Genomic DNA, 17,408 nt, shown 5'->3' with positions numbered 1-17,408 from the left:
TTTTTATTTTAGTCCTGTGCCAAACCCATTTACTTTTCTAAAAATTCAATAAATGGAGACCATATTTTTAAAAATAACTCAGGTTTGTCGATTAAGGCAAACCTTATTTTTTCCAAATGCAGGGTCTTTGTCATTTCCATAGTCCACATTTTAATTGTGGGGGTTATTGGTTTTTTCCAAAATTTAAGTATTAGTTTTTTCGCAGTTATTAGACTGTAATCAAGAAAATGTACCTGACTTACTGTAAAATTTGTAGTATGTTCTGATAATCCTAATATAATTAATTTTGGGTCCATATCTAATTTTTTATTAATAACTTTAGAAACTATTTTTAAAATCTCCAACCAGAAGTTTTGCATTTTTATACAAGTTACGAAAATATGAGTTAAATTAGCTTCTTGAAATTGACATTTATCACACATAGGAGAGATACTAGGAAAAATCCTATTTAATTTCGTCTTCGAATAATGTAATCTATGTATTATTTTAAATTGTATTAAGGAATGTCTAGTATTCAATGAACATTGATGTATATGTTGTAAACTTTCATCCCATATATCTTGCATTATAAATTGATTCAATTCGTCCTCCCATGCTCGTCTATAAGATTCTGATGACGGAATGTCAATGTCAAGGAGAATATTGTAAATAAAAGATATTAATTTATTTGAGTTATAATGTCGATTCAGGCATACATCAAGTGTTTCTGGACCTCTAAACTTATATTCTTGCATGTGTGATTTTACATAATCTCTAAGTTGTAAATATCTAAAATAATTATTAACATGTAATCCGTACTTCTGCTGTAACTCCTGAAACGAAAGAAAAGTTCCCTTATGATAAAGATCTCCCACCCTTTTGATTCCATAACTTTTCCATTGAGCAAAGCCTCTATCTAAGACAGACGGTTTAAAAGAAGGATTATTCGCAATAGGAAGGAAAACAGATAATTTACTCAATTTTAACGTAAGCTTTAATTGTTTCCAGGTACGGATAACACTATGTATAATGGGATTACCTCCATATGTTTTTTTATTTAAATTTATTGGAGCTAAGAGGATCGCACCAATATCGAATGGTAAACAATCCTCTTTCTCCATCTTTAACCAATCCGGTTGTTGATCAGAATCATCCAACCAGCAGGTTATATTTTTAATATTAACCGCCCAATAATAAAATAAAAAGTTAGGTAAAGCAATTCCTCCATTAATTTTAGACTTACATAAGTGTCTTTTATTTATTCTATGAGTCTTGTAGTCCCAAATAAAATTAGTAACAATTGAATCAATTTTTTTTAAAAACTTTTTTGGAAGGTAGATCGGAATTGCTTGAAATAAGTATAGTAGCTGTGGAAGAAAGATCATCTTTATAGCATTACTACGACCAACTAATGATATAGGAAGTGTTTTCCAAAATTGGATATTTCTGTGTAATTTAGCAAGTAAAGGAGGAAAATTTGATTTAAATAAAGAAGTATATTTCCTAGTCACGTAAATTCCAAGATATTTAAACTTTTCATAGGCAATTTTAAAAGGAAATTGTTGAAGTATGGCCGGATTATGCTCCATTATTGGCATAATTTCACTTTTATACCAGTTAATTCTATAACCTGAAAATGAACCAAATTGAGTTATGAGATTTAATAAATTCGGAATGCTAATTTCTGGCTTTGTAATATATATCAATACATCATCCGCATATAAAGAAATTTTATTGGTTGTATGTTTAGTGTTGTAGCCATAAATATCTGAATTTGATCTAATACTCTCAGCAAGTGGTTCTATAATAAGGGCAAATAAAAGTGGTGATAGTGGACATCCTTGTCTACAACCCCTAGCTAAATGAAATTTAGATGACAGCATTTGATTAGTTAATATTCTAGCTGTTGGGGATGTATATAAAAGTTTCACCCATGCACAAAAATTTTCACCTAGTTGAAATTGAAGTTTTGATATTTTGAGTAAACATCAGGCTCATCGGATGATCAAGGCCTTGTGTCCATGGTCAGGTGAAAGACAGAACAGTAAATATTAAGCGATATATGGATCGTTTTTTTAAATAGGAAATAGCAGTGTTCACATGCATATTGGATAGACTCGTACCAGAGAGGGAAATCAGCAAATACTCGAAGGAATTTATCCCAAATATATTACAGAACATAGACATTGAAAGGTTGGAGGAAAGAACTGCAGATGCTGGTTTAAATCAAAGGTAGACACAAAATACTGGAGTAACTCAGCGGGACAGGCAGCATCTCTGGAGAGAAGGAATGGGTGACGATTCGGGTCGAGACCCTTCTTCAGTCTCCTTCAATCTCCTCAAGGTATGCCTAGTTTGAAGAAGTTCTCATTTCATCCTACACATAATCCTACACATAATTGTGGAGGGCTTACAGTGTGTCTGCTGAGACTCCCAGTGGAATATTTACACCCCAGAGGCCTTGCTGTGGGTAGACACAAGATGGAGTAGCTCAGCGGGTCAGGCAGCATCTCTGGAGAGAAGGAATGTGTGACGTTTCGGGTCGAGACCCTTCTTCAGACTGAAACGTCACCCATTCCTTCTCTCCAGAGATGCTGCCTGTCCTGCTGAGTTACCCCAGCATTGTGTGTCTACCTTCGATTTAAACCAGCATCTGCAGTTCTTTCCTACACAGCCTTGCTGTGAGGCCAGCTTCACCTGGCTAATCTCAATGGATAGGTGCCACTCTTCCTTGTAAGTCACTTATCAACTTGAGTAGCCATTGCACACTGGGGTCACTTATCAACTAGGTTTTTAAAGTTGTACAGTAGATTATCAAATGATTTTCAGCCTGATGGTTTAGCAATGTGTTTTTTGACCAATTTATTGACATTTTCTCACAAACAGGACTGAAACAGTCCCTTCAGAACCTGCCCATGCTGACCAAGTTGTCCCATCTCCAACAGTCCCACTTGCCCGTGTTTGGCCCATGTCCGTACAAGTCTTTACTATCCATGTACCTATCAAAATGTCTTTTAAAAGTTGTTATTGTACCTCCCACAACTACCTCTTCTGGCAGCTTGTTCCATATATCTGCCATCTCTGTGTGGAAAGGTTGCCCCTCAGGTTCCAATTAAATCTCTCGCCTCTAACCTTAAACCTATGTCTCCTGGTTCTGGATGCACCTACTCTAGGAATGCACTCTGTGCATTCACCCTATCTATCCCCCTCATGATTTTATACATCTTTCTAAGATCATCTCTCAGTCTCCTGCACTCCAAGAAATAGAGCCCTAGCCTGCTCAACATCTCCCTACAGCTCGAATCCTGGCAACATCCTCATAAATCTTCTCTGCACCCGTGCCAGCTTAATGCATCTCACTCACAGCAGTGTGGACCACAACTGAGGAGAGTGTGAATAGCTGCTCTCTGTAGTTTCTCACGGGTTGTGTTTTACACACTTACTGAGCCACCTCAAGGGTTTTGGGGAGAATGGAGTTAAGAGGGGAAGATAGACCAGCCTTGATTGAATGGTGGAGTGGACTCGATGGGCTGAATGGCCTAATTCTGCTCCTCTCACTTATGAACCCACCTGTGTGCATTTTCCATGGCTGCCACTTCTGCCAAAGCAGCTAAACTGAAGAAGGCCGGGATAGCTGATGCAGTTTGCACTTCTGGTGAAATACTGCACGCCTGCTCAGTTTCCGAGCTGCCGCGGTGGGCCGCACTCAAACCATCCGTCTTTCTCAGCTGCTTCTTCTTCTCATGTTTACAAGACACCTTCTCCTTTGCTGGATCTGTGGAAATTGAACAGCAGTTCTGACACACGGGGTATTGAAAAGGTCAAGTAAAATCACACCACATTTAAAAAACGGACTAGTTTCACTGCTTTCACTCGAGCTCCACTCCTGCCACAACTTAAAGAGCAGTGCTGAACTACTATCTACCTCATTGGTGACCCTCGGACTACCCTTTGCCAGCTTTACCTTGCACTAAACTTAATTCCCTTATCCTGCATCTATCTTTACACTGTAAATGGCTCGATTGTAATCATGCATTGACTTTCTGCTGACTGGATAGCACGTAACAAAAGCTTTTCACGTGACAATAAACTAAACTAGACTAGAGCCCCATGTGGGACTGACTCTCTGCCAGTGGCAATGTGGTGCCACCAGTGACGTTACCTACTGCAGATACAGGCATGGTTATTGGTGGTTGCATCTGCTCGCCATCTCCCCCTCTGGGAACATGCTTACTTCTCATTACTGTCTGTATGCAAGAGGTCACACCGCCCATGGGATGGGTTAGCTTAACATCTACCAAGTACTATGGAGCTCTCCTAGATTTACCAGCAGGAAGAATCCATCTTTCAGATCAAGCCATATTTTAACTTCCTGCAGCAGTTCCCACAGACTTCTGGACTTGAGTTCAATTAGATTCAGGACGAACTCCATCGGTGCACTTTATACATTTAGTAGGTCCCATTTAAATACTTTGAGAAGTAAAGGTGTTTGCCTGGGATTTGTTTAACATATTTTAAACTGCTTACCAGGTGCAAAACAAATCTTTACACATGTAAAGCTCTGTTCTGCATGCCCGCTAAAGGGTTGTGATGGTACTGATAAAGTACCACTGCTTCACACTGCCCCCCCCGGGAATGTGTCTACAATGTGGAGTGATCCCACTGAAATCTCTGGACACACTCCGCAAGTAACAGAACTCCCTTTCACAGATTCGGTGAGCCATACGTTATTTCACGACGACGCTCAAAGCCGACAGAGAAGCCCCCGGAGAGCTGGTGCTTCCCTCAGCACTGCCCGTAGACCTGGCCGCAAGGTACCCACCCCCTGCAGGCGACAATCTTCCGTCAGCTGTCCGGATCAGGTGCGTGATCTTGGTTCTTCTGGCCTTGCGCTTTTGGCTGCCGACAAGCGGCTCCTGTGCCACCGCCAGGATGCTTGGAGCGGCGGCGGACAGCTCCGCCTTGCCTGCGTGTTCCTCAGAGTTGCTGTCTTGTGGGACTATGGCTGAAACAGAGGAAGCAAGCGGGCTCAATCTCAAGCACGACAGGTCGCTGGAACTATCCACCTGAACCAAGCCCGTTTTGTTAGTTGGGTCAGACACACTGTACACATGGAAACATGGAAAATAGGTGCAGGAGTAGGCCATTCGGCCCTCCGAGCCAGCAGCACCATTCAGGATGATCATCCAAACTCAGTACCCCGTTCCTGCTTTCTTCCCATATCCCCTGATTCCGTTAGCCCTAAGAGCTAAATCTAACTCTCTCTTGAATACATCCAGTGAAATGGCCTCCACTGCCTTCTGTGGCAGTGAATTCCACAGATTCACAACTCTCTGGGTGAAAAAGCTTTTCCTCATCTCAGTCCTAAATGGCCTACCCCTTATTCTTAAACTGTGACCTCCTGGTTCTGGACTCCCTCAACATCGGGAATATATTTCCTGCATCTAGCCTGTCCAATCCCTTAAGAATTTTATCTGCTTCTCTCTCATCCCCCTCTCATCCTTCTCAATTCCAGTGAATATAAGCCCAGTCGATCCATTCTTTACACGTACTCATTTGCCAACTTATACCTAAATGGCTAGATCCCCCTTAATGATTTGCTTGTGAGGAACTTTGAAGAAATGGTTCACATAGGTAGTAATCTTTACAGTGTCTGCAACGGAAGGAACTGTTTGATCTCAAATTATAAGTTGTAACACTACAGGGGACATCACAACAGTCAGAACGTTTGTCCCAGGATGGAAATATCATTGCCTTAGAGAGGCAAAGTTTAAAGAAGATGTGCTGGGTGTTTTTATACAGAGGGTTGTGGGTGCCTGGAAAGCGTTGCCAGGGTTGGTGGTGGAGGAAGATACGCTTAAGAGACTTTTGGATAGGCACGTGGATATGCAGGGAAATGGATTATGTTCAGATAGTCTAGTTTTAGTTTTTTTTAGTTTAGTTTAGTTTAGTTTAGAGATACAGCGCAGAAACAGGCCCTTCGGCCCACCGAGTCCGTGCCGCCCAGCGATCCCCGCATACTTACACTACCCTACACACACTAGGAACAATTTACAATTTTACCAAGCTAATTAACCTAGAAACCTGTGCGTCTTTGGATGGAAACCGAAGATCTCAGAGAAAATCCATGCAGGTCACGGGGAGAACGTACAAACTCGGTACAGACAGCGCCCGTAGTCGGGATCAAACTCGGGTCTCTGCCGCTGTAAGGCAGCAACTCTACCGCGCCGTAGATAGATAAGGGTCGGTCTTGGCATCATGTTCAGCATAGACATTGTGGGCTGAAGGGCCTGTTCCAATGCTTTCCTGTTCCATGCTCTTATTTGAAATGAACCATCTGTGTCTGTACATTTCGCCACAAATAGTAGATTTTTATACCGCATTTTTAATCCTAGATTCCCAACAATGGAGGGAGCACAAATTCAATTCTAAACTCATTTCGCCGCGGTCTTCTCTGTCTAGGTTTGATCTACCCCCGCAAGCTGCCATGCTATTGACTCACTATGACTGGGAACATGAAACAGGCCATCTTGTAGGCACTATAACAAATAAAACAAATGTTTTTAAAGACGTTTATTGCAGTAATCCTTTGTAATGATGCTCCTTAAAAGCAGAGGCAGTCTGGTAAATCGTGTAATTTATCACCAGTGTAGTACGTAACGATGAGAGGCACGATTACCTGGATTTAATTACAATCCAACACATTATAGTTTCACATTATAGTACAACCTAACAGTCTCAAGTGGGCACTTAGATCATCGTGTATAAATTGATGTACGTCTCGGTGTGTGTAACATGCATTGGGAATTTTGTGTGTGCTGATGCTCTATTCCATGAATATTTGCACATACAGTTCTAGCGCTGCAGCTGGGCGATACAATTACTCCAGCATTTTGTGTCTATCTTCTGGAGGAGACTCACTGTGATGGATGTTTCTTTTTTCTGTTTTGTGTTGGTTTGATTGTGTGTTATTGCTTTATTTTTATTGCTTATAATAATAATAATTTGGACTGTGGGTAACGGAAATTTGTCCAAAAGACTTGTTTTTTGGATGACAATAAAGGTTATTCTGATTCTGATGTGATTAGCCTAGGTCACTAGCAGTGCATGGAAAAAACACCAGCTAACTATCGCTGTTTAATTGATAAAGGGGGCCATCTGATGACAGCATTATTGGCGTGAACAGATAGGAAAACAAGGAACTGCAGATGCTGGATTACAAAAAAGACACAGTGCCGCGCTAACTCAACAGGTCAGGCAGCATCTCTTGAGAACATGGATAGGTGACGTTTCATGTCAGGTCTCTTCAGACTGACCGTTCCCGAAATGTCACCTATTCATAAGTTCATAAGTTATAGGAGCAGAATTAGGCCGTTCGGCCCATCGAGTCTACTCTGCCATTCAATCATGGCTGATCTATCCCTCTCATCCCCATTCTCCTGCCTTCTCCCCATAACCCCTGAATCCCTTACCAATCAAGAATCTGTTAATCGCCGATTAAAAAATATCCATTGACTTGGCCTCCACAGCCGTCTGTAGCAAAAAATTCCACAGAATCATTATCCACAGACTAAAGAAATTCCTCCTCATCTCCTTTCTAAAGGTACGTCCTTTTAATCTGAGGCTACGACCTCTGGTGGAAACATCATCTCCACATCCACTCTATCCAGGCCTTTCACTATTTGGTAAGTTTCAATGGGGTCCCCTCTCATCTTTCTAAACCCCAGTGAGTACAGGCACAGTGCTGTCAAACGCTCACCATCTGTTAACATCACATCTAAAGCAGCATCTCCATGTTCTCCAGAGTTGCTGCCTGACCCAGCTGAGTTACGCCAGCACTTTGTATCGAATTTTATATAAACATATAGATTTGTTTGGCTTTGAATAGGATGTCAACAAAGATCAAACTGACTTGCAGTCATAGACTTGCAGCGTCATTCAGAACGGCCTAAATCGTCCATGCTGACCAAGATGCTCTCTTGGGCTGGTCCCATCTGCCCTCATGAGGCCATAAACTCTCCTATAACTGATAGTGTAGCAGAAAAATGAGCATGTTTGTACTGAGAGCAGTGGCGTACACTGGTTCCCAACCGCGCATGTGTGAAACTTGCACGCTTATTAGCCGCTAAGTATTGCCATCTTCTCCCAAAATTAACCATCACTGATTTCAACAAGACCAACATTCAGAATGCAGCCACTACTAAATATTCTTGTTTCCCACAAGTAACTGAGGACAAACTCTCTCTCTGAGTAAACATCGTCATGTGCATTATACCCGTGCCAGCTTACCGACACAAATTTAATCTTGGTCAATGTATTTTTTAATTTTACAAGACATTTTTTTTTTTTGCCCCACCTTGGATCCTTCGACTTGATTAGTCAACATCTTTCCTCTCAACAATGCACCAATGGACCAAACCTCTGACTGAAGCATCCTTCCCAGAAACTTACTGCCTCATCCGTTATCCCGCTCACGGCATGAATACGGCATTGGTCCCCAATCTGAAATATTCGTCCTGATGTATCGTGACATTTCTCCTCTGGCTCCAGCGCCAGCCAGTGCTCCTGGACATTGTGAATTCCTGCCTCTTCTTTTGTTCCACTATTGATGGGGGGACCTTCAGCTACGGTTGCACTCCCTGTTCCTCGGGCACTGAATCTTTCTTCAACTCCATATCTCTACACTCCCTCTCCCTTGACTCTCAGTCTAAAGAAGGGACTCGACCCAAAACGTCACCCACTCCTCTCCAGAGATGCTGCCTGTCCTGCTGAGTTACTCCAGCATTTTGTGTCTACAACTCTGTGGGGAAAGACAAGTCCAAGTACGTCTTGGTAAAGGACCATGGTACTTTCTATAAACAGTTGGTACATAAATACCCTGGGTCTTTTTTCTCCTCTGAGTTGCTGGTACAAGGTAATTAAACATCTACTTCTGGTAACGTCGTACAAAATCTAAATACTGCAGATGCTACAAAACTAAAATGAGAACATATTTAATGTAAATACTGAGGCAAGGAAGCACTTGGGAAGTGAGAGGTAGATGCAATGTTTTGATTTTGGAAGATGTTAAATAGTCAGAGTGATACAGTGTGGAAACAGGCCGTTCGGCCCAACTTGCCCACACCGGCCAACGTATCCCAGCTACACTAGTCCCACTTGCCTTCGTTTGGTCCATATCCCTCCAAACCTGTCCTATCCATGTACCTGTCTAACTGCTTCTTAAATGTTGGGATAATCCCAGCCTCCACGACCTCCTCAGGCAGCTTGGTCCATACATCCACCTCCCTTTGTGTGAAAAAGTTACTCCTCACATTCCTATTAAATCTTTTCCCCTTCACCTTAAACCTATGGTCATCGATTCACCTACTTTGGGCAAGAGACTGTGCATCTACCCGATCTAGTCCTCTCATGATTTTATACACCTCTATAAGATCTCCCCTCATCCTCCTACGCTTCAGGGAATAGAGACCCAGCCTACTCAACCTCTCCCTACTCAGACCCGCTAGTCCTGGCAACATCCTCGTAAATCTTCTCTGAACCCTTAAGATTGACATCTTTCCTATAACATGGTGCCCAGAATACTCTAAATGCGCGGTCTCACCAAAGTCTTACGCAACTGCAACACGACCTCCCAACTTCTATACTCAATACTCTGACTGATGAAGGCCAATGTACCAAAAGCCTTTTTGACCACCTTATCTACCGGCGACTCGACCTTCAAGGAACCTTGCACCTGCATTCCTAGATCTCTCTGCTCTACAACACTCCCCAGAGCCCGACCATTCACTGTGTAGGTCCTGCCCATGTCAGACTTACCAAAATGCAACACCTCACATTTCTCTATATTAAATCCCATCAACCATTCCTCAGTCCACCTAGCCAATCGCTCAAGATCCTGCTGCAATTTTTTACAACCATCTTCACTATCTGCAAAACCGCCCACTTTTGTATCATCAGCAAACTTGCTAATCTTGCCATGAATGTTCGCATCCAAATCATTAATGTAGATGACAAACAGTAACGGGCCCAGCACCAAACCCTGAGGCACACCACTAGTCACAGGCCTCCAGTCTGAGAAACAACCTTCCACCATCAACCTCTGCTTCCTTCCATGAAGCCAATTTTCTATCCATTCAGCTATCTCTCCTTGGATCCCATGGGATCTAACTTTCCAGAGCAGTCAACCATGCAGAACCTTGTCGAATGCTTTACTGAAACCCATGTACACATATACAACTGTGCCCTCATCGACCTTTTCGGTCACGTCTTAAAAAATAATGCAATCAGATTTGTGAGACACGACCTCCCACGTACAAAACCATGCTGACTATCCCCAATCAGCCCTTGTCCATCCAAATGTCTTTATATCCTTTCCCTCAGAATACCCTCTTGTAACTTTCCAACTACAGATGTTAAGCCTTTCGTTCCCAGGATTTTCCCTGCAGCCCTCCTTGAAAAGAGGCAGAACATTTGCCACCCTCCAGTCTTCTGGCTCCTCTCCTTTATTGAAAGACGACTCGTAAATTACAACCAGGGTTCCGGCAATTTCCTCTCTAGTTTCCCCGCAATGTCCTCGGATATATCTGATCAGGCCCTGGAGATTTGTCTACCTTCATACACGATAGTACCTTCAGCACCTCTTCGACCGTAACACTGACTGCTCTCAAGACACTTCCATTGACTGCCCCAAGTTCCTCAATCCTCCTGTCGTTCTCCTCGAGAAATACAGAGGAGAAATACTTATTGAGGACCTGATCACAAAATGCTGGAGTAACTCAGCAGGTCAGGCAGCATCTAGGAGAGAGGGAATGGGTGACGTTTCGGGACCCGAAACGTCACCCATTCCCTCTCTCCTAGATGTTGCCTGACCTGCTGAGTTACTCCAGCATTTTGTGACACCTTCGATTTGTACCAGCATCTGCAGTTATTTTCCTACACTTATTGAGGACCTTGCCCATCTCCTGTGGCACCACACAGAGGTGACCACTTTGATCCCTGAGGGGTCCCACTCTCTCTCTAGTTACCCCTTTTCTCCCTTATGCATTTATAAAATCTCTTGGGATTGCCATTAATGCTACCCGCCAGAGCTATCTCCTGGCCCTTGTTTTCCCTTCTGATTTCCTTTTTCAGTTTACTCCTTAGTTCCCGAAAATCCTCCAGGGATACACTTGATCCCAGCTGCCTATACTTGTCCCATGCGTCCTTCCTATTCTTAACCAAAGCCTCAATTTCTCTCGTCAGCCAAGCTTCCTTTGTGTTTGCCTGCCTTGCCCTTCACTCTAAGATGGACACAAAATGCTGGAGTAACTCAGCAGGATAGGCAGCATCTCTGGAGAGAAGGAATGGGTGACGTTTCAGTTTGAGACCCTTCTTCAGACTGATGTCAGGGGAGTGGGCGGTACAGAGATAAAATGCAGTCGGAGACAGTAAGACTGGTGGGTGAACTGGGAAGGAGGAGGGGATTGAGAGAGAGGGGAAGCAAGGGCTATTTGAAGTTAGAGAAGTCAATATTCATACCGCTGGGGTGTAAGCTACCCAAGCCAAATATGAGGTGCTGTTCCTCCAATTTGCGCTGGTCCTCATCCTGACAGTGGAGGAGGCCCAGGACAGAAAGGTCAGTGTGGGAATGGGAGGGTAAGGGGGATTTAAAGTGCTGAGCAACCGGGAGATCAGGTAGGTTTAGGCGGACTGAGCGGAGGGACCAGGTAGGTTTAGGCAGACTGAGTGGAGGTCCTGCCTTGCCCTTCACTCTAACAGGGACGTACATATCCTGAGCTTTTGTCAGCACATTTTTAAAAACATCCCACTTGGCTGACGTTCCTTTCCCCTCAAACTTTAATGATGATTCTTCCCCCCCTCCCCCCAAGGTACTACCTGGCCTGCCAGATGCTTCCCAGGGTCTCCTGCAAGGTGAACAAGTAGCTGATGGGGGGGGGGGGGGGGAGGGTCTATTACTGAGATGCACCAGTGGTCAGTGGGAGCATCACAGCCTACATCGCTACCCTGTACATCAAGGTTAAAATGCCCCCTGACCCAGGTCAGCTCCACTCCCACCTTTATCACATTTCTGCTGCTCAGTGGATCCACTCCTGGTCTTCTTCTTTTTCCTCGTCACCGTCGTGTTCTTGCGATCAAAGGTCACCGGACTGTACTGTGGAAGGCTGTTGAACTTCTTTTCAAACTCCTGCTCCAGATTCCCCAACCTGGAAGGAAAGAGGGAGAGGTGTCAAGTGGAGAAAACAGGGAACCGCAGATGCTAGTCTGAAGAACCAGCCTGAAGAAGCGTCCCAATCCGAAACAGCACCTATCCATGTTCTCCAGAGATGCTGCCTGACCCGCTGAGTTGCCCCAGCACTTTGTGTCTTTTTTTTTTAAGGGAGTTGTCAAACCGGACGGATCTTGGTCAGATCATTAAACTGCAGCAGTAACTCCTTTAGTTCCAAGTAATAATGAAGTTCTGTTGGACTATTATACTTCATATTCTATTAGTTTAGCTTAGTTTAGAGATACAGCAGAAACATGTCCTTCAGCCCACTGGCTCTGTGTCGACAAGCAATCCCAGCACATTAACACTATCCCATACACACACCCGGGACAATTTACAATTATACCAAACCAATTAACCTACAAACCTGAACGTCTTTGGAGTGTGGGAGGAAACCCAAGCTCCCAGACAAAACCCATGCAGGCCAAGGGGAGAACTGAACGTACAAACTCCGCACAGGCAGCACCTGCAGCTAGGATCGAACCCGGGTCTGATGCTGTAAGGCTTCAACTCTACTGCTGCTCCTCCGTGTCGCCCCTTGATCTTACTCTATACATGGTCTATATAGCACATCAATGGCAGAGTGTCCCTCACCCTGACTTTACTAGTGGCCCATGTCTGGTGAACGGAGGATGAAGGGAATGCTTTCACTCGTAAAATGACCAGACTATAATTAGGTAGGTGCTTGGTTATTAAAACATGTAAAAAATTACGTAACATATTTTTAAAAAAGGTACGGTTAGAGAGGTTACTGGCAATAGTGAAGCATAATAAAACACTGCAAGTATTTTTCTGACCTTTAACTGAGTTCTGGTCGCAAATACAAGTTATAGCAAGCACACACACAGATTATTCTGTGTGGAGGGTAATCTGACAAAAGGAAGGACTGTTTTCTAGCAGACTTTCAATTTTGAGTCTGCAGACTTTCAATTTTGTGGATAAAGATCACATAATAAGAGGTGTGGGTTGCAGCTCGAAGCAATAAAGAGAGAGACTGATTGTCGCACAGTGTCATTCCTCTCGAGGCCCGCTGAAAACCAAACACCAACAATGTTCACTTCACTATTTACAATTAGACTCCAACGATCTCGCCGGTCACATAAATCCATCTGCTGATTGAGTCAGTGGCAGGAAGCTGACCAGGTAGATCGCTGGCAGTAGTGGGGAGGAAAACGTTTTTTTAAAAAAACAGGCTTCTTACCCAAGAGCCGATTCTTCTTTCTGTTTTAATTTCTTCAACTTTTTGGTTCCACTGCTCCCCACATTTGAAAACGTCCAATCTTCCTCCTTCCAACACCCTTCGTGATCCGAGGAACCCCCTTTCCCTGAAGCTTTCTTGCCTGAAAGTACGATAAATATATTTCTGACCGGTGTATGTGTAGAAATCACAGCGCTGTGCAGAATGATAACAGAGTACCCGAGTAACCCAGGCTCTTCAAAACCCACTGTGAACATTGCATGATTGGCCTTGCCCACGTCACTTGAGGTGGTCAATCCGTGAAATTATTTGCCACAGAAGGCTGTGGAGACCAAGTTAGTAGATATATGTACGGCAGAGATGGATAGATTCTTGACTATTACAGATGTCAAGGGTTATGGGGAGAAGGCAGGAGAATGGGGTTAGGAGGGAGAGAAAGATCAGCCATGATTTAATAGCAGAGTGGACTTGATGGGCCAAATGGCCTAATTCTGCTCCAACCACCTTATGATCTCCAACTGGGCCAACGTCTCAGGCTTTTTCTCAGGCTCGGAATTCAAACATTAATTTTGCAAACTGTAAATTAGTCTGGCATTTAATTAACAGCACTCAATACAATATATTCAACAGAAAACATTAATTACATTCACTGCTTTGGAATTGGGATCTGAAAGCCTGCAGCTTTGTCTCAGATCTGCACGGCTCCTCCCATCTAAACGTGAGCTAACCCGGTGAGAACCAGGTACTGCTGGCAGCTTCCTTAGAAGGCTTAGGCCCCAACAACTCTCACCAACTTCTACAGATGCGCCACAGAAAGCATTTTTTTTTGGGATGCATCACAGCTTGGTTTGGGAACAGCTCCATCCAAGACTGCAAGAAATCGCAGCGAATTGTGGGCCATCAAACTAACCAACCTCCCTTCCATTGAAGGTAGACACAAAATGCTGGAGTAACTCAGTGGGACAGGCAGCATCTCTGGAGAGAAGGAATGGGTGACGTTTCGGGTCAAGACCCTTCTTCAGACTGATGTCAGGGAAGTGGGAGGTACATAGATAAGGAAGCGTATAGATAAGGAAGTGTAACATGTAAAAACAGGACAAAGGGAATGCAGATCAAGGAAAATGTAGAATAGATCATTGAAAGTTGGGAGAAGGTAACAACAAAGCAGAGATAAAATGTAGTCGGAGACAGTAAGACTCCCTTCCATTGACACCGCAAGGCCAGCAGCATAATCAAGGATGAGTCGCACACTGGCCACTCCCTATTCTCCCCTCTCCCTTCGGGCAAAAGATATAGAAGTACAAAATTATGAGAGGAATAGATCGGGTAGATGCACATAATCTCTTGCCCAGAGTAGGGGAATCGAGGACCGGAGGACATAGGTTCAAGGTGAAGGGGAAAAGATTTAATAGGAATCCGAGGGGTAACATTTTCACACAAAGGGTGGTGGATGCATGGAACAAGCTGCCAGAGGAGGTAGTTGAGGCAGGAACTATCCCATCGTTTAAGAGACAGTTAGACAGGTACACGGATAGGACAAGTTTGGAAGGATATGGACCAAGCGCAGGCAGGTGGGACTAGTGTAGCTGGGACATTGTTGGCCGGCGTGGGCAAGTTGGGCCGAAGGGCCTGTTTCCACACTATATCACTATGACTCTATGACACTAAGTGTGAAAATGCACTCCGACAGATTCAGGGATAATTTCTTCCCAGCTGTAATCAGGCAACTAAACCATCTAACCACAACCAGAGAGCAGTGCTGAACTACTATCTACCTCATTGGTGACTCTCAGACTTACTGGCTTTACCTTGCACTACACGTTATTCCCTTATCATTTATCTATAAATGGCTCGATTGTAATCGTGTATTATCTTTCCTCTGACTGATTAGCATGCAAGAAGCTTTTCACTGTACCTTGGTGCATGTGACAATAAACTGAACTGCCAAGCCAACACTAACCACAGCTGACAGACTAAATGCTCCCTATACCAATGGATGTTGCTTCCTTCTCCCAGTTACATGTGGTGAACATTAAAACTGGTATGTTCTCCCAGTCTGATGATGAACAGTCTATTTATACAGGCAAAAAGACTAGCTGTTGGTAGGTACAGCAGTCAGGCAGCATCCTTGGAGGCAGAGGGATGGTCAACGTTTTGGATCGAACCCCAGCAACTGCCCCACCACTTGTTTTTGCTCCAGATCCCTACATTTACAGTCCCTCATGTCTCCTGCATGAGTGGGGTCCTACCTCAACTCCACAAAGTGGTCTTCCTCAACTCCACCAAGGTCAGGCTGCCTCAGGTATCAGCAGAGATGAAGGCAAACGTGTGTGTGGACTTCTGCAGGAAGGATGTCCCATCACGTAACGGGGAGAGGAGGCTCACACGTATATTGCCAGGCTGGAGTACTGGGGGGTTTGTTTGCAACAGAGGAGACCAGTCGCTCGGTGCATTGATACTTGGAGTCAGCACTCACCTCTGCAACTGGATACTCGACTTCCTGACCAACAGACCACAAGTGAGGATCGGGAACAAATCGTCCTCCTTGATAATCCTCAACACTCGTGCCCCGCAAGGATGCGTTCTCAGCCCCCTTCTCTACTCCTTATACACTCATGACTGTGCAACCAAGTACAAATCCAACTCAATTTATTAAGTTCACAGAAGACACCGTCGTAGTGGTCTGGATATCAAATAGTGACAAGACAGAGTACAGGATTGAGAACCTTGCACCGAGATAAAAAACGTTTCCTCAATGTCAGACAGAGATTGTGATTGACTTCAGGAAGCGAAGCAGTACACACATCATACAATGACGGCGCCGATTGAGAGATGGTTGAGAGCTTCAAGTTTCAATAGGTGCAGGAGTAGGCCATTCGGCCCTTCGAGCCAGCACCACCATTCAATGTGATCGTGGCTGATCATCCTCAATCAGTACCCCGTTCCTGCCTTCTCCCCATACCCCCTGACTCCGCTATCCTTAAGAGCTCTATTGAGCTCTCTCTTGAATAGATTCAGAGAAGTGGCCTCCACTGCCTTCTGAGGTAGAGAATTCCACAGATTTACAACTCTATGACTGAAAAAGTTTTTCCTCATCTCCGTTCTAAATGGCCTACCCCTTATTCTTAAACTGTGACCCCTGGTTCTGGACTCCCCCAACATTGGGAACAGGTTTCCTGCCTCTAACGTGTCCAACCCCTTAATAATCTTATATGTTTCGATAAGATCCCCTCTCATCCTTCTAAATTCCAGTGTATACAAGCATAGTCGCTCCAGTCTTTCAACATATGACAGTCCCGCCATTCCGGGAATTAACTGAGTAAACCTACGCTGCACGCCCTCAATAGCAAGTTTCTCGGAGTAAATATCACCAGCAACTGTCCCGGACCACCCATATTGAAGCAATGGCCAAGAAATCACACCATTGCCTCTACTTCCTTAGATGGCTTAGGCAGTTCAGCATATCCCCAACAATTCTCACCAACTTCTACAGACGCGCCATAGAAAGTATTTTATCTGGGTGCATCACAACATGGTATGGGAACAGCTCCATCCAAGACTGCAAGAAATTGCAGAGAATCGTGGACGCAGCCCAGACCATCACACAAACCAACCTCCCTGTCATTGACTCCATCTACACTTCACGATGCCTTGGCAAGGCCAGCAGCCCAATCAAGGACGAGTCTCACCCCGGCCACTCCTTCGTCTCCCTTCTCTCATCAGGTAAGAGGCACAGAAGTGTGAAAACGCACACCTCCAGAGTCAGGGACAGTTTCTTCCCAGCAGTTATCAGACAACTGAACAATCCTATCACCAGTGATGTGTCATCAGGAAAGGCCGAGCCGGCTGGATTTGTTTTGTTCTCCGCTTTCTGGCTGCTGAAGTCAGATGTAATTCTGCCGTTATGAACCCCAGCTAAAACTCCAATCTCCTAGGCTGATACATTTCAAAGATAATGTCACCACT

The 17,408-nt window shown here is 44.2% G+C and overlaps 1 protein-coding gene across 6 annotated transcripts in view; it reads right to left on the bottom strand.

Annotated features, from left to right (window-relative positions):
• Window positions 1-17,408, bottom strand: part of bbx (BBX high mobility group box domain containing) — a 155,750-nt gene that overhangs the window by 8,818 nt on the left and 129,524 nt on the right. For all 6 annotated transcript variants that reach the window (XM_078409006.1, XM_078409007.1, XM_078409009.1 and 3 more), the window contains 4 exons: window positions 13,446-13,584; window positions 12,034-12,182; window positions 4,802-4,984; window positions 3,550-3,754 (listed from right to left, as the gene is read on the bottom strand). In XM_078409006.1, the coding sequence (XP_078265132.1) occupies window positions 3,550-3,754; window positions 4,802-4,984; window positions 12,034-12,182; window positions 13,446-13,584 (676 nt within the window). The remainder of the gene's footprint in view (window positions 1-3,549; window positions 3,755-4,801; window positions 4,985-12,033; window positions 12,183-13,445; window positions 13,585-17,408) is intronic.

This window comes from Rhinoraja longicauda, chromosome 12 (assembly GCF_053455715.1).
Source record: "Rhinoraja longicauda isolate Sanriku21f chromosome 12, sRhiLon1.1, whole genome shotgun sequence".
In the NCBI taxonomy this organism is placed as follows: Eukaryota; Metazoa; Chordata; class Chondrichthyes; order Rajiformes; family Arhynchobatidae; genus Rhinoraja; species Rhinoraja longicauda.
Note: the sequence above shows the minus strand (reverse complement) of the source record. Positions and strands in the feature narration are given on the sequence as shown.